Source organism: Oncorhynchus keta, chromosome 19 (genome assembly GCF_023373465.1).
Source record: "Oncorhynchus keta strain PuntledgeMale-10-30-2019 chromosome 19, Oket_V2, whole genome shotgun sequence".
In the NCBI taxonomy this organism is placed as follows: Eukaryota; Metazoa; Chordata; class Actinopteri; order Salmoniformes; family Salmonidae; genus Oncorhynchus; species Oncorhynchus keta.
In genome coordinates, this window is record NC_068439.1 from 70,673,783 (window position 1) to 70,696,670 (window position 22,888).

The following is a 22,888-nucleotide window of genomic DNA, read 5'->3' on the forward strand; positions in this document are numbered from 1 at the left end:
GTACCCTTCATTCCCCCCTCCTGTACCCTTCACCCCCCTCCTGTACCCTTCACCCCCCTCCTGTACCCTTCATTTCTCTCCCCCTCCCTCCTGTATCCTTCATCCCTCCTTTGATTCTTTCCTCTGTGCGTTGCGGCTCACTCCCCATAATTAGAATGCGCACAAGGGGGATGAGCTGTAGGGAAAAGAGAGAGGAGGAGGAGGGGAGGAGGAGGGGAGTCTAAGGCAGGCAGAGCTGCGAGCTGGTTGGCTGAGCCACTGGCAAAGGGTCGGAGGGGGGCGATGGGTTGCCACTCTGCTATTGGTTGGCCTGAGGCCCAGGGACAGGGGGGTTGAGCGGATAGGAGCTCTAGTGTTGTGCCTCTCCCCTACATGGAGCTCCACTCATCAAACCCACCACAGCATTGAGGGGGGAAATCAGCAAAATGCTGTCTGTTATTACACTGTGGGTGTGAGAGGGACGCCCTGGCAACTATTTCTCTTTAAATCACTAGCACTCAGAATGCACTGTGCTGTTAGCTGGACTGGAAGATGAAACAGTATTGTAGTAGTAGGTAAGGTTGGTACAGACTACAAGAGGAGTGAGCGGGGGGGGCGAGCGTGGGGGGCAGTGCGGGGAGAGGGCGAGTGAGTGGAGCTGGCGAGTGAGTGGAGCGGGCGAGTGAGTGGAGCGGGGGAGGGAGAGCGCGAGGCAAGGGGGAGGGTGAGTGGAGCGGGGGGAGGGAGAGCGCGAGGCAAGGGGGAGGGGTGAGCGGGGAGGGCGAGCGCGGGGAGGGGAGAGGGCGAGCTGGGGGGAGGGCGAGCGCGGGGAGGGGAGAGGGCGAGCTGGGGAGAGGGAGAGCGGGAGGGACAGCGCAAGGCAAGGGGGAGGGAGAGCGCGAAGGAGGGAGAGCGAGTGAGGCGGGGGAGAGGGAGCGAGTGAGGCGGGGGAGAGCGCGAGGCAAGGGAGGGAGAGGGAGCGAGTGAGGCGGGGGAGAGCGCGAGGGAGGGAGGGAGAGGGAGCACGCGGCAAGGGGAGGGGGGAGAGCGTGAGGGAGCGGCGAGGGAGAGCGAGCAAGAGAGGGCAGGGGGAGAGGGAGGGAAAGCGCGAAGGAGGGAGAGCGAGCGAGGGAGGGAGAGGGAGGGAGAGCGCGAGGCAAGGGGGGAGTGCGAGGAGAGCGAGCGAGGAGAGGAAGGGAGGGGAGCGAGTGAGGCGGGGGAGAGTGCGAGGAGAGCGAGCGAGGAGAGGAAGGGAGGGGAGCGAGTGAGGCGGGGGAGAGCGCGAGGCAAGGGGGAGGGAGAGCGGGGGAGAGCGCGAGGCAAGGGGGAGGGAGAGCGGGGGAGAGCGCGAGGCAAGGGGGAGGGAGAGCTGGGGAGAGCGCAAGGTGAGGGGCGAGGGAGGGGGGGAGAGGGCGAGCGGGGAGAGGGAGGGAAAGCGCAAATGAGGGAGAGCGAGATGGGGGAGCGGGGAGAGGGAGTGCGGGGAGAGGGAGGGCGAGCGGGGAGAGAGCTCGGGGGCGAGGGAGCGGGGGGAGAGCGCAAGGCAAGGGGAGGGAGAGCAAGCGGGGGAGCGAGCGAGAGGGTGAGCGGGGAGAGGGAGCGGAGCGCGGGGGAAGGGGGAGGGGGGAAAGCGCGAAGGAGGGAGAGCGAGTGAGATGGGGGGGAGCGGGGAGGGCGAGCGGGGGAGAGCGCGAGGCAAGGGGGAGGGCGAGCGGGGGAGAGCGCGAGGCGAGGGGGAGAGGGCGAGCGGGGGAGAGGGCGAGCGGGGGAGAGAGAGCCGGGGAGAGGGCGAGCGGGGGAGTGGGCGAGAGGGCGAGCGGGGGAGAGAGAGCCGGGGAGAGCGCGAGCAGAGGTGTATTTAGAGGGCAGGTTGGTCAGGATGATATCTGAGGGTGCCTCTGTTTATGGATTTAGGGTTGTACCTGGTAGGTTCCTTGATAATTTGCTTGCTCGCTCCCTCATCTCGCTCGCTCGTTCCCTCATTTCGATCCCTTCATTTTGCTCGCTCCAGTTCGCTCGCTCCTGCTCTCTTTCTCCCTCGTCTCACTCACTCCTGCTCTCATCTCTCTCACTCTCTCTCATATATTGATTGTCTGGAGGATGTGAGAGAAGGTAATTACTTTTTTTTTCATCTAAATCAAAGAAAATGAAAGTCTTGGACAGTCCCTAATTTTTCACAATGCTTTATGTTCTCCCCCTTGTTCCTCTTTTCCTTTGTTCCAAATCGTACTGGTGAATCTATTCTACACCAGCCCCCCATCCCCTCTGTCCCGTAGTGCTACTCTCGTCAAATGAGGAATTTATTGTATTAATGATACTGCTCAGCTATATTTGGTTTTTACACACTCGCTCAGCCTCAATCACACACATGCACCCTTAGAGAAATCAGTCAGATTGCTGCTGTCCCCGTTCCCCACTATTTCTTACACGCTGTCATTAAGTCAAAATTATTTTTCAGCACAGCCCCGTGTGTGTGTGTCATCTGACTGCTACTCATGATTTGTAAATGCTGATGTCCCTCTCTGTAGCTCCTTGGGATGGGGTTGTTCTATTGTATTGTCAGCAGCTATTCCTTCCCCCAGGCCTCTCTTCCCCTTCCATATTTCATTTGTCTCCTCTTATGTCATCCCCAATCCTTATTGGTAGTTGGATAATTCAGTCCCGGAGCTGGTTGGCTGTAGCCTGTCACGGTTTGAGTGGCTCAGACAGGCCACCTGTTAAGGTAAAGGTTTTTGTCCCAAATTGGTGCCCTATTCCCTATATAGTGCCCTGGTCAAATGGGCCCTGGTCAAATGTAGTGTACACTGTAGTGTTGTCATGATACCAGTTTTCCTATCACAATACTTGATGCATCACAATACCACGCAAAAAAAAGAAGCCGTTCTAGCCAATCAATTTAGCCTCAAATAAATAATGAAACATGTTCATTTTGGTTTAAATAATGCAAAAACAAAGTGTTGGAGAAGAAAGTAAAAGTCCAATATGTGCCATGTAAGAAAGCTAACGTTTAAGTTCCTTGCTCAGAACATGAGAACATATGAAAGCTGGTGGTTCCTTTTTAACATGAGTTTTCAATATTCCCAGGTAAGAAGTTTTAGGTTGTAGGAATTATAGGACTATTTCTCTCTATACCATTTGTATTTCATATACCTTTTGACTATTGGATGTTCTTATAGGCACTTTAGTATTGCCAGTGTAACAGTATAGTTTCCGTCCCTCTCCTACCTGGGCTCGAACTAGGAACACATCGACAACAGCCATCCTCGAAGCAGCGTTACCATGCAGAGCAAGGGGAACAACTACTCAAGTCTCAGAGCGAGTGACGTTTGAAACGCTATTAGCGCTCAGTCAGACTGCTCTATCAAATCATAGACTTAATTATAACATAATAACACACAGAAATGAGCCTTAGGTCATTAATATGGTAGAATCCGGAAACAATAATCTCAAAAACAAAACGTTTATTCTTTCAGTGAAATATGGAACCGTTCTGTATTTCATCTAACGGGTGGCATCCATCAGTCTAAATATTCCTGTTATATTGCACAACCTTCAATGTCATGTCATAATTACGTAAAATTCTGGCAAATTCGTTCTCAATGAGCCAGGCGGCCCAAACTGTTGCATATACCCTGACTCTGCGTGTAATGAACGCAGGAGAAGTGACACAATTTCACCTGGTTAATATTGCATGCTAACCTGGATTTCTTTTAGCTAAATAAGCAAGTTTAAAAATGTATACTTCTGTGTATTGATTTTAAGAAAGGCATTGGTGTTTACGGTTAGGTACACGTTGGAGCCACGACAGTCCTTTTTCACAAATGCGCACAGCACCGATTATATGCAACGCAGGACACACTAGATAAACTAGTAATATCATCAACCATGTGTAGTTCCAACTAGTGATTATGATTGATTAAGTTTAATGCTAGCTAGCAACTTACCTTGGCTTCTTACTGCATTCACGTAACAGGCAGGCTCCTCGTGAGGCAGGTGATTAGTGTTGGACTAGTTAACCGTAAGGTTGCAAGATTGAATCCCTGAGCTGACAAGATGAAAATCTGTCGTCCTGCCCCTGAACAAGGCAGTTAACCCACCGTTCCTAGGCCGTCATTGAAAATAAGAATGTGTTCTTAACTGACTTGCCTCGTTAAATAAAGATTAAATAAAGGTGTAAAAAAAAATTAACGATTTCCGATTGTTGTGAAACCTTTAAATCTGCCCTAAATAATCTGTTGACCTCTAGCCTGTATGGACATTGTTTTGCGAACAGTTTCAACATTTCTGCATGCCGTGTTGCATTATTCAAGTGTGTTAACGTCTGTGCAGCATGAGTGGGGACTGGAGAGCTAATGTAGCCCAAACAGCCCTAACAATGAATGGAGCAGGCTCTTCAGGCTGTAATGGGACTGTGCTGTAATGGGACTGTGCTGTAACCAAATCAAATCTAATTTTATTTGTCACATACACATGGTTAGCAGATGTTAATGCGAGTGTAGCGAAATGCTTGTGCTTCTAGTTCCGACAATGCAGTGATAACCAACAAGTAATCTAACTAACAATTCCAAAACTACTGTCTTATACACAGTGTAAGGGGATAAAGAATATGTACATAAGGATATATGAATGAGTGATGGTACAGGGCAGCATACAATAGATGGTATCTAGTACAGTATATACATATAAGATGAGTATGTAAACAAAGTGGCATAGTTAAAGTGGCTAGTGATACATGTATTACATAAGGATGCAGTCGATGATGTAGAGTACAGTATATACGTATGCATATGAGATGAATAATGTAGGGTATGTAACATTATATAAGGTAGCATTGTTTAAAGTGGCTAGTGATATATTTACATTTCCCATCAATTCCCATTATTAAAGTGGCTGGAGTTGGGTCAGTGTCAATGACAGTGTGTTGGCAGCAGCCACTCAATGTTAGTGGTGGCTGTTTAACAGTCTGATGGCCTTGAGATAGAAGCTGTTTTTCAGTCTCTCGGTCCCAGCTTTGATGCACCTGTACTGACCTCGCCTTCTGGATGATAGCGGGGTGAACAGGCAGTGGCTCGGGTGGTTGATGTCCTTGATGATCTTTATGGCCTTCCTGTAACATCGGGTGGCGTAGGTGTCCTGGAGGGCAGGTAGTTTGCCCCCGGTGATGCGTTGTGCAGACCTCACTACCCTCTGGAGAGCCTTACGGTTTGAGGGCGGAGCACTTGCCGTACCAGGCAGTGATACAGCCCGCCAGGATGCTCTCGATTGTGCATCTGTAGAAGTTTGAGTGCTTTTGGTGACAAGACGAATTTCTTCAGCCTCCTGAGGTTGAAGAGGCGCTGCTGCGCCTTCTTCACGACGCTGTCAGTGTGAGTGGACCAATTCAGTTTGTCTGTGATGTGTATGCCGAGGAACTTAAAACTTGCTACCCTCTCCACTACTATTCCATCGATGTGGATAGGGGGGTGTTCCCTCTGCTGTTTCCTGAAGTCCACAATCATCTCCTTAGTTTTGTTGACGTTGAGTGTGAGGTTATTTTCCTGACGCCACACTCCGAGGGCCCTCACCTCCTCCCTGTAGGCCGTCTCGTCGTTGTTGGTAATCAAGCCTACCACTGTTGTGTCGTCCGCAAACTTGATGATTGAGTTGGAGGCGTGCGTGGCCACGCAGTCGTGGGTGAACAGGGAGTACAGGAGAGGGCTCAGAACGCACCCTTGTGGGGCCCCCGTGTTGAGGATCAGCGGGGAGGAGATGTTGTTGACTACCCTCACCACCTGGGGGCGGCCCGTCAGGAAGTCCAGTACCCAGTCGCACAGGGCGGGGTCGAGACCCAGGGTCTTGAGCTTGATGACGAGCTTGGAGGGTACTATGGTGTTGAATGCCGAGCTGTAGTCGATGAACAGCATTCTCACATAGGTATTCCTCTTGTCCAGGTGGGTTAGGGCAGTGTGGTTGAGATTGCGTCGTCTGTGGACCTATTTGGGCGGTAAGCAAATTGGAGTGGGTCTAGGGTGTCAGGTAGGGTGGAGGTGATATGGTCCTTGACTAGTCTCTCAAAGCACTTCATGATGACGGAAGTGAGTGCTACGGGGCGGTAGTCGTTTAGCTCAGTTACCTTAGCTGGGACTGTGCTGTAATGGGACTGTGCTGTAATGGGACTGTGCTGTAATGGGACTGTGCTGTAATGGGACTGGGCTGTAATGGGACTGGGCTGTAATGGGACTGGGCTGTAATGGGACTGGGCTGTAATTGGACTGGGCTGATAGACTTGATCCTCTCAATCACGTGAGACAGATTTGACAGAAGTACCAAACATACAAAAGTTCTCGTACCAAACCGCTTTGTTTTTTTGTAGCAAAAGTACAGAAGTTTCGATTACAGTCCACTAGTGTTACACGGTATAAGGGAATAGGATGCAATTTGGGATGCAGCCAACCAGGACATCCAGAGCCACGGTGATGAGCGCTGTCTGAAACAGGGACTTCAAACAGAACAAAAAGCCTCCGTTGGCTGTCAATATTTTAATTGGGCATGAGTGTGTGAGGTTGTCCCCGGAGGGCCATGCGTGTGTTGTGTTGGCGGGAAGGAGAGAGACTCAATCACACCAACCCTCGGGCTAAATAGGAGACAGGATGAGAGGGGGAAAAGGCAATGAGTACCACAGGTTTCTATTTCAGCCCCCTCTCAATGTGTCCTCTTTTATGATCCTACTGCTACAGCAGTGCTTGTGGAGTCGTCTTCTGAAAGGCACAGCCAGTCAGTGTGCATATGAACTGGTGTTCACAGTGCTGAAGACAGAAGAAGAACCTTGACTTCTATGCACATCACAGAACCAGTGTGTCTCTCTCGCATTCGCTTTCGCTCTCATTACTATTCTGCACCAGTGCCTGAGTGCTGTTTTCTGTCCTTCAGGCTCTCTGCTTTTACTCTGCTTTGTAGTGGTGTTTGTGTTGAAAGCTGGGTGGCTGGTGCATCTTCCTATCCCAGCACACACTCCCACCCATAGTGGGGCCAGATGGAGAAGTAATCCAGTCCTCTGATATGGGTTCAGGCATCAGAACCTAAACATCACCCTGAGTTACATTATCAGGAATCTGGCAACTGGATGTATGCCATCAAACTCATCTAAAGTTGTCCTCAGAAGAAAAGCCCATCAGTCTTCTTTTGAACATGGCATTATTGTGCCGCCTCATCCCTACCCCAGAGAGACTGCACTTCCCACTGGAGGCTGTCTGTCTAATCTCCCATCCATCGCTCTGCACCGAGTCACGTTCCCACTGTCTCCAGACACACTCGTCGTCTCCTGAGAGCGCTCATCAAACTTAATACGCCAGGCAGCGCTCCTTGTCAGATTTCAGAGAGTCTGATTCCCCTCCTTAGCCTTCTGAATGTCTCTGTGTGTGTACACCAGTGTTCTGCTCAGGACCACTGCCACCGCTGCTACCCCCGACTGGGACACATTTGATGAGGGAAGATCTAGACCCAGGCGGTCCCACTGGCCTTCCTTGGCTTTTACTATTTTCTCAATAGCATATTTGTCAAAGGCAATACTTTTCTTCAAACTATATGGACAGAATCAAACGGCTGGGGGATGAGAAGACGATGGCGGGTGCTCTGGTGAATGTGTCATAGCTACTTTAGAGCCCCAGCTCCATCTAGTCGTCTGTCTGCCCATCAGCAACATCATGGGTGCGTTGTGTCCAAATAGCCAGGCTATGAGCAGAGAGGGCAGCGATGTGCTTACTCCCCCACACTATGCACAGTCAGCACACTGCTCCTTGCTGCCTGGGGTGAATCACACACACACACAGGCTGAGCAATCCTGGGGGCTGAGAAATAAGAGAGCTGGGAAACAAATTATCAGCAGGTGAACAAAACTGGAAAGCAACTTTCTATCTCTGCAATGTGGCACATGTGTGCATGGCTCCTTCATGGTCCCATTTCAACCGTTTCCGTAGCAACCCACATTTATTTATCCCTCTTCTTTCACTGCCGTGTCCATAGTGACAGAGCAGGGTGAGGGAAGGGAGGCGGTTAAAAAGCCTGAATAATTATATCCGTAAAGTTAATAAGCTGGGGCCACTAACGAGTGGGAATAATTATATCCGTAAAGTTAGTAAGCTGGGGCCACTAACGAATGGGAATAATTATATCCGTAAAGTTAGTAAGCTGGGGCCACTAACGAATGGGAATAATTATATCCGTAAAGTTAGTAAGCTGGGGCCACTAACGAATGGGAATAATTATATCCGTAAAGTTAGTAAGCTGGGGCCACTAACGAATGGGAATAATTATATCCGTAAAGTTAGTAAGCTGGGGCCACTAACGAATGGGAATAATTATATCCGTAAAGTTAGTAAGCTGGGGCCACTAACGAATGGGAATAATTATATCCGTAAAGTTAGTAAGCTGGGGCCACTAACGAATGGGAATAATTATATCCGTAAAGTTAGTAAGCTGGGGCCACTAACGAATGGGAATAATTATATCCGTAAAGTTAGTAAGCTGGGGCCACTAACGAATGGGAATAATTATATCCGTAAAGTTAGTAAGCTGGGGCCACTAACGAATGGGAATAATTATATCCGTAAAGTTAGTAAGCTGGGGCCACTAACGAATGGGAATAATTATATCCGTAAAGTTAGTAAGCTGGGGCCACTAACGAATGGGAATAATTATATCCGTAAAGTTAGTAAGCTGGGGCCACTAACGAATGGGAATAATTATATCCGAAAAATCATGCAAGCAGCACAAGTCTGGAGGAATATATGTAAACAGGTAGAAGTGGTCCCCCAGTGCCTTTTCAATTGGTGAAATAAAGGCTTTGTTGTTGAAATATGTAACACATGCTGAAAACTGAAGAGAAAGCCTTGGCATGCATTCCAAATGCCACCCTTTATCGTGCACTACTTTTGACTAGAGCCCTATGAAGTGTGCTATGTAGAGAATTGTTTGTCACGTCCCGAATACAACAGGTGTAGACTTTACTGTGAAATGCTCATTTACGATCCCTTCCCAACAAAGCAGAATTTAAAAAGTCAAGAAAAGGGGGGATGGTAATAAAATAACAATGAGGCTGGATACAGGGGGGCTGGATACAGGGGGCTGGATACAGGGGGGCTGGATACAGTGTGCAGGGGTACGAGGTAGTCCAGGTAATATGTACATGTAGGTAGGGGTAAAAGTGACTAGGCAATCAGGATAGATAATAGAGTAGCTGCAGCGTATGTGGGGAGTGAGAGAGCGTGTGTGTGTAGTCCAGTGAGTGTATAGTGTCAGTGCAAAAAATAATACATTTTTATACAATAAACAAAACATAATTACAAATAAAACCAAAAAAAGACTGTCAATGCCTCTAATTACCTCTAATGATGGTGAATAGGACCATCCAACCCCCATTACCTCTAATGATGGTGAATAGGACCATCCAACCCCCATTACCTCTAATGATGGTGAATAGGACCATCCAACCCCCATTACCTCTCATGATGGTGAATAGGACCATCCAACCCCCATAACCTCTAATGATGGTGAATAGGACCATCCAACCCCCATTACCTTGAATGATGGTGAATAGGACCATCCAACCCCCATTACCTCTAATGATGGTGAATAGGACCATCCAACCCCCATAACCTCTAATGATGGTGAATAGGACCATCCAACCCCCATAACCTCTAATGATGGTGAATAGGACCATCCAACCCCCATTACCTCTAATGATGGTGAGTAGGACCATCCAACCCCCATTACCTCTAATGATGGTGAATAGGACCATCCAACCCCCATTACCTCTGATGGTGAATAGGACCATCCAACCCCCATTACCTCTAATGATGGTGAATAGGACCATCCAACCCCCATTACCTGTGATGCTACCCTGTGATGGTGAATAGGACCATCCAACCCCCATTACCTCTGATGCTACCCTGTGATGGTGAATAGGACCATCCAACCCCCATTACCTCTGATGGTGAATAGGACCATCCAACCCCCATAACCTCTAATGATGGTGAATAGGACCATCCAACCCCCATTACCTGTGATGCTACCCTGTGATGGTGAATAGGACCATCCAACCCCCATTACCTCTGATGCTACCCTGTGATGGTGAATAGGACCATCCAACCCCCATAACCTCGAATGATGGTGAATAGGACCATCCAACCCCCATTACCTCTAATGATGGTGAATAGGACCATCCAACCCCCATTACCTCTAATGATGGTGAGTAGGACCATCCAACCCCCATTACCTTGAATGATGGTGAATAGGACCATCCAACCCCCATTACCTCTAATGATGGTGAATAGGACCATCCAACCCCCATTACCTCTGATGATGGTGAATTGGACCATCCAACCCCCATTACCTCTGATGATGGTGAATAGGACCATCCAACCCCCATTACCTCTGATGATGGTGAATAGGACCATCCAACCCCCATTACCTCTGATGGTGAATAGGACCATCCAACCCCCATTACCTCTGATGCTACCCTGTGATGGTGAATAGGACCATCCAACCCCCATTACCTCTGATGATGGTGAATAGGACCATCCAACCCCCATTACCCCTGATGATGGTGAATTGGACCATCCAACCCCCATTACCTCTGATGCTACCCTGTGATGGTGAATAGGACCATCCAACCCCCATTACCTCTGATGCTACCCTGTGATGGTGAATATGACCATCCAACCCCCATTACCTCTAATGATGGTGAATAGGACCATCCAACCCCCATTACCTCTAATGATGGTGAATAGGACCATCCAACCCCCATTACCTCTGTTACCCTGTGATGATGAATAGGACCATCCAACCCCCATTACCTCTAATGATGGTGAATAGGACCATCCAACCCCCATTACCTCTGTTACCCTGTGATGAACTAGAAAACCCTTTGGGACACATGTAGGAACTTGAGAGGAAGGCAGATGAGAGGATCCCACTGCACAGTAGGGTGCATTGCAGTCTAGTGTAATTGGCTGATTTAGTCTGCGTGGTTTTTAAATGCATAGCTGGGATGCTATTAACTGCTTTGTGGCGCTGTGGGTATTTTAAGTGACTGATCATACAGTAAGTGGTTGTTAAGGCCTCAGAGGAAGTGTCATATTGACGGGTGACAGGTCGTAGTTAAGAGCTGCCTGCTTGCCAGCTGGGAGAGAGGCCATCGACCACACCGTTTCCACAACTATCAAAAGTGCAGAGGGAAAAAGGGAGGCACATTGGAGGGCAACTCATTGGCACTATTAAACTCTGTCTACATTCTTGATTTGGCATTGATGACATTTGGCACGGCTCTCTTTTGTAGGTACTTTGGCCAAATCTGCTTAAATTTGAGGTGTTTATGCCAGTTAGGTAAATTGTTGCCATGATGCTGGTTGCATCCCAAATGGCATCCTATTCCCTATATAGTACACTAGTTTTGATCTGGTTAATAGAAGTGCACTATTTAGGGATTAAGGTGCCATTTGTTTCTCTGGCTATTAAAGCAGTAGTATAGACTGAGAGATGGCCATCTGGCCTGCCTGGTTTTGGCTTTAACTGAATTTGGTAAAACCTTCCTCCTGGACATCGAGATTTCCAACACTCCCAATGTCTTTCTGTCTATGTTGGACGTTATGTCAAGTGACTGGTGAAGTTTTTACCATCTGTTGGTGAAGAATGCTTAGTGGTATTTCTTCTGGGTCGTGTTCGTTCAGGGCACAAAACAGAGCACAATTTTAAAATGTTTTGTAGGTAGTCGCTCCCTGTTTCAGTCCATTTTCTTCAGTTTGGTGCCGAATGAACACAACCCTGGCTTTCCCCTTGGTTGCTCTCTCCTCTTCTGTTCCAGGACCTGTCTGGGTCTATAGATGACCTTCCCACGGGCACGGAGGTGGCTATCAGCTCAGCGGTCAGTGCTTCGGGGTCCACCAGCAGCCAGGGCGAGCAGAGTAACCCGGCCCAGTCTCCCTTCTCACCCCACATGTCCCCTCGCCTGCGTAGCGGCCCCTCCCCCTCCCCCGTGGGATCACCCGTGGGATCCAGCCAATCGCGCTCCGGACCGATCTCCCCCGCCAGCGTCCCAGGTATAGAACGAATCCCTGCCACCATGCACCTAGGTCTAGGAGACACCTACACACACACACACACACACACACACACACACACACACACACACACACACACACACACACACACACACACACACACCTACCTCGGACAGGGAGTAAGGACCAGTGTGCTAGGCTTGATACAGTAACTGAATGTGTAGTATTTCATCCATTATATTTCAAATAGCAGTTCTGACACTGAGACAGCCACAGTGGAACTGCAGCAGCTCTGGTTGTCATGACTGGCTCATCTGTGGAAGAAAAAAGAGCTCCTTTGTCTCATTCCAGTCAGTTCTTTCTGAACTTCTTTTGAGTTAGTGACTCTATAGTAGCTAGTCACAGTGGGAGGGGGAGAGATGTCTGTTCTTATATCTGTACAGGCAGCTGGGGCAGTCAGGGGAGGTTCTCTAGCTGGTTTATACTCCAGCTCCAAAACAAAGGCCTCGGTCATTAAAATTGTTTCTAAACTATGTTAGCAGTTCGGAGTCACTTTAACACAATTACTGTCCTACAGTGCAGCGCATTGTTGGCCTTGTTGACTCCAGGGCTGGACTAGTTGGGGGAGTTTTGTTATTTGCGGGCAAAGTTAGTTCATTCGCCTTCTCTCTCGCTGCTCTGGGTGATAACGAGGTCGATGGGAGACCATTTAGCCGTTGACACCCACACATGCTCTCACCCCTACTGGGAGAGCTGTCAGTCATTAGCCCCCATTAGGGAGGGGTTCCTTTAGCTGGACACACTGCTGCTCTTCAGGCCATCACACTGACACGAAGGAGCTGGGGACGTGTGTGTGTGTCCCACTGACGCTTGCCCCTCTCTCCTCCCAGGCACACAGATGGCCCCACAGACCCCTGGGAACATGTCTGATGTGGGTTCCCATTCCACCCTGAGCCAGTCCCCCATGTCTCAGGAGAGAGGTGAGATTCTCCTGCACATTACACCACCTGTGACCCACAACCCCCCTCTTCCGGGAGATTTAACATGAAGTCAGAGTAATCAGCAACCAACTCGTATATCCACAGCCGCTTCTGTGGTCAAATCCATGTTTGTTTCAACAGTGGTTTGATAAAGAAGGTCTCCTCTGTACACAGCCTGACCCCAGGACGGAAGTCATCTAATTGTACACCATAAGCCGTAGTCCCTCCCTAATGATGTATAGCAGTCCATTTCTACTGCTGGGTTTTCCATAGGATCATTAGTACAACAGATTAGCCATAGATTCCACTCCCTCTATACCTCTGGGCTGCTGTCAGCACTGGGCCAGAACTTCAGCATGTTTCCCAAATGGCACCCCATTCTCTATTTAGTACACACGTTTTGACTCTGGTCAAAAGTAGTGCACTATGTAGGGAATATGGTGCAATTTAGGACATGCCTTTATAGAGTAACCATGGCTGTGCCTCTCAGCGGCTGCCAATATGGTTGTCAGTGACCAAGCAGTCAGACGTGTCAATCAGGCTGTTTTCTATGGCCCACCCTCAGCCCAGCCAGCCAGCCAGCCCAGCACTGGGAAAAGGCCTAGCAAGTAATAGTCAAAATAACACCTCAGCTGCCAGCTAGGCAGAACCTTTTTCTCGCTGTCTAAAGGGGATCATTGTAACAGTGGTGGCATTAATACAACCGATTAGTCACTCCAAGCTTGGGGAGCGGGAGTCTATTGAAATGGAGGATGTGAGTGAGCTGCTGAACCACGGGGAAGGGGGAAGTCATCCGATTTTCCTATTGGCCTTATCAGGACTGTATGAAGAGTATTTTATTAGGATCCCCATTAGCTACTGTTAAAGAAGCAGCGACTCTTCCCGGGGTCCACATGAAACATGTCATAATACAGAACATGAATAGACAAGGACAGAAATACTTAAAATAAGAATAGATGTTAAATAGGTCAATGGAACTCGACCAAAACAATGGAAATGCCATTGAAACGTATGGGGGAAAGATCTCCTCATTGCACCCCAGTTAAATTTGCCTACATTTTAGTGTATTTCAGACTATTTGAGGTAAAAATTGAAGTGTGGATGTCAACCCCAACACATGTCCATGTCATCGTCACCAATCGACTGCATTACAGTTCAAAACAACTGACTACCACCACCCATTTCTGTATGCACCACCCATTTCTGTATGCACCACCCATTTCTGTATGCACCACCCGTTTCTGTATGCACCACCCGTTTCTGTATGCACCACCCATTTCTGTAATTACCACCCATTTCTGTATGCTAGCTATGCTGCCAGGTTATATGGTCCGAAGTTGGCATTTAACAGTCACTTTTGAACCTGAAAAGGGACAACTTCTAAATGTTATGCAGTGAAAACAGCCAAATGATCCAAATGGGAGTTTAGTAACCACATTGTGGGCCTGTTAAAATGCTTCAATCATGACGGAGTTCACCAATATCCACTTGCTTAGATCAGATTTGTAGAATGTGTTCCAATCCGGCGTCCTTCTATCCCCCATAGTCTAAATTCCATTGATGCCTTAGCATTCCATGCATCATGTACTCATTCATATTTAAAGCGATAGTTCACCCAAATGAATGTCTTTCTTACTGTGTCTATTGACTGATTAAATGGTAAGTAAACCAGTATGTCATTGGGTGAGCTATCCCTTTAAGAGGTAGTGAGTTTGTGTATTCAAGTGGTTGTATCACTCCTCTGCCCTTAGAATGAGGTTTTGATCAAGTGAGATGAAAAGATCACATTTCAAACAGATGGGAGACCTTTTTCCATGGCGGGCGGGTGGATGTATTAGCTCTTGTGCTATTTGTCATCCTTTCAGATCAGTTTAAATGTCGATTTGGACGTTTGCTGTAGCATTTGGTAGTGGTTTTCAAAAGGCAAAGGTAAGTGTTACCATTCAACTCATGCGAGTACACTTCAATTGAACTCAATTGCTACATTGACAATTGGGTTCAAATATAATGGAGTCTGAGAGGAAAATGTCTCCTTTTAAGAGTAGCTAGGTTACCTCAGTCCTAACCTTCCTATATTTCTGCTTTCAATTAGAATGATTTTAACAGGGCTCTCTCCTTTCACTCTCATTCTTTTGTTCTTTCCAGGGTTCCCACCTACCATGCAGCGGAACACCACAGTCCCCCAGCAGTCAGGTCAGGGACCCGCCATGTCCCCTCACTCGTCCCCCGGTGGCTCCATGCACCCCCAAAGCTCCTACCACCAGCAGCAGCTGCAGGGGGGCCCCTGCCCCTCGTACGGACCCCAGACCAGCCAGTACGGCCCCCAAGGTAATATTCCACTCCGGGGTGACGTTTCCCCTAAGTGCAGATCTAGGGTCAGCTTCCTCTTTTTGTAAGGACCAATAAATGTTATTATTATTGTCATTATTTAAAAAACAAAAAATGTCAAATAGGAACTCAGTTGTGTATTCTATTAACAGTAAGTTGAGACCCCAAGGTGCAATTTTGAAATGTGGTTGTGCATCAGAAGTCACTCAATTAACCCATGTCAGCAAACAGGATACGGTACGCAGACCCACGAGCCACTGCAGCCCCTCACAAGTTCCAGTTTTTGGTAGCCCCACCCCCAATCCCTGGTCTAGCAGCAAATTCACCCTTCTCCTAATATTCCTCCAAGGTAACACATCCTCCATGCTGATGATAATATTCCTCCAAGGTAACACATCCTCCATGCTGATAATGATAATATTCCTCCAAGGTAACACATCCTCCATGATGATAATGATAATATCCAATCACCACAGCACAAAACATCCTGTGGCGGACTGGAAGCTAACCAGCTGAAAAAAGTTCTGGGACACTGTGAAGTCCATGGAGAACAAGAGCACCTCTCCAAGGTAACACATCCTCCATGCTGATAATGATAATATTCCTCCAAGGTAACACATCCTCCATGATGATAATGATAATATTCCTCCAAGGTAACACATCCTCGATGATGATGATAATATTCCTCCAAGGTAACACATCCTCCATGCTGATGATGATAATATTCCTCCAAGGTAACACATCCTCCATGATGATGATTATAATATTCCTCCAAGGTAACACATCCTCCATGATGATGATTATAATATTCCTCCAAGGTAACACATCCTCCATGATGATGATGATAATATTCCTTCCTCAAGGTAACACATCCTCCATGATGATGATGATGATAATATTCCTCTACAGCAAACTGGTAGTCTATCACATCCTCCATGATGATGATGATAATATTCCTCACAAGGTAACACATCCTCCATGATGATAATGATAATATTCCTCCAAGGTAACACATCCTCCATGATGATGATGATAATATTCCTCCAAGGTAACACATCCTCCATGATGATAATGATAACACCCATCCGACTTTATCCCCAAAGCCAACACTCCCTCACCAACTTCAAACATCAGCTATCCGAGCAGCTAACCGATCGCTGCAGCTGTACATTCCTCCAAGGTAACACATCCTCCATGATGATGATGATAATATTCCTCCAAGGTAACACATCCTCCATGATGATAATGATAATATTCCTCCAAGGTAACACATCCTCCATGATGATGATGATAATATTCCTCCAAGGTAACACATCCTCCATGCTGATGATGATAATATTCCTCCAAGGTAACACATCCTCCATGATGATAATGATAATATTCCTCCAAGGTAACACATCCTCCATGATGATAATGATAATATTCCTCCAAGGTAACACATCCTCCATGATGATAATGATAATATTCCTCCAAGGTAACACATCCTCCATGATGATGATGATAATATTCCTTCCTCCAAGGTAACACATCCTCCATGATGATGATGATAATATTCCTTCCTCCAAGGTAACACATCCTCCATGATGATGATGATAATATTCCTTCCTCCAAGGTAACACATCCTCCATGATGATGATGATAATATTCCTCCAAGGTAACACATCCTCCATGATGATGATGATAATATTCCTCCAAGGTAACACATCCTCCATGCTGATGATGATAATATTCCTCCAAGGTAACACATCCTCCATGATGATAATGATAATATTCCTCCAAGGTAACACATCCTCCATGATGATAATGATAATATTCCTCCAAGGTAACACATCCTCCATGATGATGATGATAATATTCCTCCAAGGTAACACATCCTCCATGATGATGATGATAATATTCCTCCAAGGTAACACATCCTCCATGATGATGATGATAATATTCCTCCAAGGTAACACATCCTCCATGATGATGATGATAATATTCCTCCAAGGTAACACATCCTCCATGCTGATGATGATAATATTCCTCCAAGGTAACACATCCTCCATGATGATAATGATAATATTCCTCCAAGGTAACACATCCTCCATGATGATAATGATAATATTCCTCCAAGGTAACACATCCTCCATGATGATAATGATAATATTCCTCCAAGGTAACACATCCTCCATGATGATAATGATAATATTCCTCCAAGGTAACACATCCTCCATGATGATAATGATAATATTCCTCCAATGTAACACATCCTCCATGCTGATAATGATAATATTCCTCCAAGGTAACACATCCTCCATGCTGATAATGATAATATTCCTCCAATGTAACACATCCTCCATGCTGATAATGATAATATTCCTCCAAGGTAACACATCCTCCATGCTGATAATGATAATATTCCTCCAATGTAACACATCCTCCATGCTGATGATGATAATATTCCTCCAAGGTAACACATCCTCCATGCTGATGATGATAATATTCCTCCAAGGTAACACATCCTCCATGATGATAATGATAATATTCCTCCAATGTAACACATCCTCCATGCTGATAATGATAATATTCCTCCAAGGTAACACATCCTCCATGCTGATGATGATAATATTCCTCCAAGGTAACACATCCTCCATGCTGATGATGATAATATTCCTCCAAGGTAACACATCCTCCATGATGATGATGATAATATTCCTCCAATGTAACACATCCTCCATGCTGATGATGATAATATTCCTCCAAGGTAACACATCCTCCATGCTCGTGGCTGATGATGATGCTGGTGCCCATACAGCCTGTTAATTCACACTGGCCTTTTCACATCAGAACTCTCTCTCCCCTGTTGCAGGAGGCTAGTGGAATGGTGGCAAACCTATGACTATATTCTATGGCCCAACATACATTTCCACAGGGTTGGAGAGAGCAGGGTTTTTTTCCACAGCTCAGTAAATCTCACATCTACCTCCCAAGTGTTCCATGCTTTGCATATACTGTAGCCTACTTTGCATCTCTCGCTTTCTCTCTCTCACTCACACACCTATCTGGGGTAGAGGAGGAGACTTGTTCCATCTCTTTTTATGTGGCTGGTTGTGCTATCCAGCACGCTCAGTTGGTAGAGCATGGTGCTTGTAACGCCAGGGTAGTGGGTTCGATTCCCGGGACCACCCATACGTAGAATGTATGCACACATGACTGTAAGTCGCTTTGGATAAAAGCGTCTGCTAAATGGCATATATTATTATTATTATATTAAGTACTATTTGAAATAATTTTCCTCTGATGCGTGTCGCATTGGAACCAATAGAAGTTTCCCAAAACTCCAAACCCCACCCACCTAGTATTTTAACCCAGGTCTTTGTAGTGTGGTGTCCAGAGCCAGACACCAGGCACACACAGCAGGGACTATTAATCAGGGATCTGGAGCAGGGAGAGCGGGTGGGGGCAGAGACCTCAGCTATGAAAACGCACACACATTGGTCACGCATTCATCAAGGCATGCTACCACACACACGAGATGGATTACCGTAATGACCCAATTTGTGTGAGCCCCGTTCCAGATGAGCGCTTACGACGTCCATGGGTCGGTTTCCATCCTTCGCTGAAACAGAGTAGATTGATGAATGCTGCACGCTTTCATCCAGTCAACCAACTGGTTGACAGCACACCGCATGCATTACACCACTAATTCACATAACTCAATACAAACATCTCGCTCCTACAGAAAGTCTAAAATAGAAGCCCCCTTCACTACTAACTAAAAGCACCAGCACAGAGCAGTACAGTTGATCAGTGTGAACAGACAGGACTGGTTCTGCGTCCCAAATGTGTGTCTATTGGGCCCTGGTCAAAATAGTGCACCAAATAGGGAATAGGGTGCTGTTTGGGAAGCAAACTGTTTCTGTGGCCACTCGGGGAGGATGACCTTGTCTGATCCATGTCACAGCCCTGTGTTCCCGAGGGGAATTCTAGGATTAACATGACTACAGAGAAGCTGATGCTGCCAGTGAATTTCCATATAATTGGCAGAGTCCCAAACACCCCCCCCATCCCCTTCTCCTCTCCTTTGCCTGTGAGCAAAGCTCGTTATAGGGATGGAACCAGAATAACTCCAGGAAGAGCCAAAATAGCAGCTCACCCTGAAACACCACGACCGAGTTAATGTATTTTTGGAAGTCTCACATGACATCAAAGTGTGTGTGTGCGCTTTTTTTCTCTATTGTGAAATACCCTATGAAAGATTGGCCTGGCTGGAGTACAGAATCTGAAACAGAGGAACATGAGGCAATGCTCTGTTCAAATCACACACGCTGTGTGTCCCAAGTAGAACCATATTCCCTACGTAGTGCACTTCTTTTGAGCAGGGCCTGTCCTTTTGAAAGAAATAACATGGCTAGGTGAATGAAGAATCTATGAATCAAGCCAATTCCAATGTTCTTAAGTTCTGATGAACATAACATAGCCAACCTGATGATCCTCAGTCTTAAAGTTGATGACTTACTCTATTCTGTCTCTCCAGGTAACTACCCCAGACCCCCTAACTACGGCGGGACCCCCAGTGCCAACTACAGCGGTCCTGGCCCTGGCCCTGGCATGAGCAACAGCCTGGGCATGAATGCCAATAGCCCCATGCACGGCCAGGGCCCTGGGCAGCCCTGTGGCTCCATGCCCGCCGGGCGAGGCCTGGGCCCGGGGGCCAGTGGGCGACCCCACCTCGGTGCCAATACCAACACCATGGCCCCCACCTCTCCCAGCATGCCGCAGCCTGCCGGACAGCGCCAGGGCATGAGACCGCCCCTGCCCAGTGTTAACCAGGAGGCAGGTCTGGGTCCGGGAACCAACGCCATGCAGGGGCCCAACGCTGGTCCCAACCCTTCTGCACAGGGCAGGTGAGTCAGGACAGGGGCCACAGAAGGGATATAGACCCGTCCTAAATGGTACCCTACCCCGATATAGGGCACTACTTTTTGACCTGGGCCCATTGGGAATTCCATAGGGCTCTGGTCAAAAGGAGTTCACTAGAGTGTAGGGAATAGGTGCCATTTTGGGATGCAACACCACGGGTCATTCTTGTGTATAAGTTCTACACATTCACTACTCCACACCCCACATATCCTCATTCAGTCATCATCCACACACTAAGGTTATAAGGTGTGTAGTAAATGCAGTTAGAGTTTGTCCTCATGTGTCTGTGAGTTTGGAAACCAAAGGGACTTCTTCTCTCTCCTCCCTCACGTCAGGCCTCCCTACGCGCGATCCCCTGCCTACCCCGGCCTGAGTTGTCCTGGGACGTGCCCTCGCCTCTCTCCCCATCACTCTCCCTCCCCTCACCCCCATCACTCTAATTCCCCCCGTCCCCCCCACCACACCCAGGTCAGCAGTGCTCAGAGCCACCCCATGATGCAGCAGGCTGACCAGTATGGGTAGGTGTCACATCTGCAGTCTGTAATACATACTCTGTACACTGCTGGTCGCAGCACTAACCGAGCACTGGGCTGCACAGGAGATGTACCTCTCCACTGGTCACAACCAATGATTTATATACAGTGCCTTCAGAAAGTAATCATACCCCTTAACTTATTCCACATTTAGTTGTTACAGCCTGAATTCAAAATGGATGACAAAAAAAACTCACCCATCTACACACAATACCTCATAAGGCCAATGTGAAAACATGTTTTTGTAAATGTTACATCACATTTACTTAAGTATTCACACCCCTGAGTCAATACGTGTTAGAATCACCAGTCTTTCTGGGTAAGAACTTTACACACCTGGATTGTACAATATTTGCCATTATTCTTTTCAAAATTCTTGAAGCTCTGTCAAATTGGTTGTTGATCGTTGCTAGACAAACAAGTCTTGCCATAGATTTTCAAGCAGATTTACACTACCGTTCAAAAGTTTGGGGTCTCTTAAATGTCCGTATTTGAAAGAAAAGTTCATTTTCTGTCTATTTAAATAACATCAAATTGATCAGAAATACAGTGTAGGCATTGTTAACCTGTAGTGACGCCCAGCCTGTGAACGGGACCGTTATCATCATCATCATCTGACACTAATTAGCATAACGCAACGGACATAAATCTTCCTAGAAAATATTCCTATTCATGAAAATCACAAGTGAAATATATTGGAACACAGCTTAGCCTTTTGTTAATCACCCTGTCATCTCAGATTTTGAAAATATGCTTTACAGCCAACGCTAGACAAGCATTTGTGTAAGTTTATCATAGCCTAGCATAACATTATGCCTTGCTAGCAGCAGGCAAACTTGTCACGGAAATTTACGTGAGAATCTCTCTCGGAGCCACCATGTGACCACTTACGCAATGTGCCCCCATACAGCTATTCTTCAACAGAAATGCGTAAAACTACGTCACAATGCTGTAGACACCTTGGGGAATACGTAGAAAAAAGCGTAAGCTCGTTGATGGTACCTTCACAGCCATATAGGGAGTCATTGGAACGCAGCGCTTTCAAAACCTGGGGCACTTCCGGATTGGATTTTTCTCAGGCTTTTGCCTACAACATCAGTTCTGTTATACTCACAGACAATATCTTTACAGTTTTGGAAATGTTAGTGTTTTCTATCCAAAGCTGTCAATTATATGCATATTCTAGCATCTTGTCCTGACAAAATATCCCGTTTAAAACGGGAACGTTTTTTCCCAAAAAATGAAAATACTGCCCCCTAACACCGAGGTTAATGTTGTAAATGACTATTGTAGCTGGAAACTACAGCTTATTTAAACAGCAGATTATTTCAAATTAAAAACAATTATGGAATATCTACAGAGGCCCATGAGCAGCAGCCATCACTTCTGTGTTCCAATGGCACATTGTGTTAGCTAATCCAAGTTTATCATTTTAAAAGGCTAAATGATTTTGCAATTATGTTAGCACAGCTGAAAACTGGCCTTCTTTAGACTAGTTGATATCTGGAGCATCAGCATTTGTGGGTTCAATTACAGGCTCAAAATATCCACAAACAAAACTTTCTTCTGAAACTCATCAGTCTATTCTTGTTCTGAGAAATGAAGGCTATTCCATGCAAAAAATTGTAAAGAAACTGAAGATCTCGTACAACGCTCTGTACTACTCCCTTCACAGAACAATGCAAACTGACTCTAACCAGAATTGAAAGAGTGGGAGGCCCCGGTGCACAACTGAGCAAGAGGACAAGTGCATTCGTGTCTAGAGAAAAAGACCCATCACAAGTGCTCAACTGGCAGCTTCATAAAATAGTACCTGCAAAACACTAGTCTCAACAGTGAAGATGTGACTCCGGGATGCTGGCCTTCTAGGCAGAGTTGCAAAGAAAAAGCTATATCTCAGACTGGCCAATAAAAATAAAATATTAAGAAGGGCAAAAGAACACACACTGGACAGAGGAATATTGGAAAATAAGTGTTATGGACAGATAAATCTAAGTTTGAGGTGTTCGGATCACAAAGAAGTGAGATGCAGGAAGAATGAAAAGATGCTGGAGGAGTGAACCATCTGTCAAGCATGGTGGAGGCAATGTGGTGGTCTGGGGGTGCTTTGGTGGTGGTAAAGAGGGAG

General features: G+C 46.9%; 1 protein-coding gene across 1 annotated transcript in view; it reads left to right on the forward strand.

Moving 5' to 3' along the window:
* LOC118398803 (AT-rich interactive domain-containing protein 1B-like) overlaps nt 1-22,888 on the forward strand; it is a 111,291-nt gene that overhangs the window by 59,450 nt on the left and 28,953 nt on the right. Inside the window, exons 5-18 of the mRNA XM_052471224.1 lie at nt 11,819-12,053; nt 12,905-12,994; nt 15,140-15,322; nt 15,672-15,710; nt 15,892-16,056; nt 16,287-16,370; nt 16,503-16,796; nt 16,935-16,976; nt 17,145-17,228; nt 17,481-17,522; nt 17,607-17,648; nt 17,901-18,068; nt 19,842-20,211; nt 20,563-20,745. Of these exons, the coding sequence (XP_052327184.1) occupies nt 11,819-12,053; nt 12,905-12,994; nt 15,140-15,322; nt 15,672-15,710; nt 15,892-16,056; nt 16,287-16,370; nt 16,503-16,796; nt 16,935-16,976; nt 17,145-17,228; nt 17,481-17,522; nt 17,607-17,648; nt 17,901-18,068; nt 19,842-20,211; nt 20,563-20,745 (2,021 nt within the window). The remainder of the gene's footprint in view (nt 1-11,818; nt 12,054-12,904; nt 12,995-15,139; nt 15,323-15,671; nt 15,711-15,891; nt 16,057-16,286; nt 16,371-16,502; nt 16,797-16,934; nt 16,977-17,144; nt 17,229-17,480; nt 17,523-17,606; nt 17,649-17,900; nt 18,069-19,841; nt 20,212-20,562; nt 20,746-22,888) is intronic.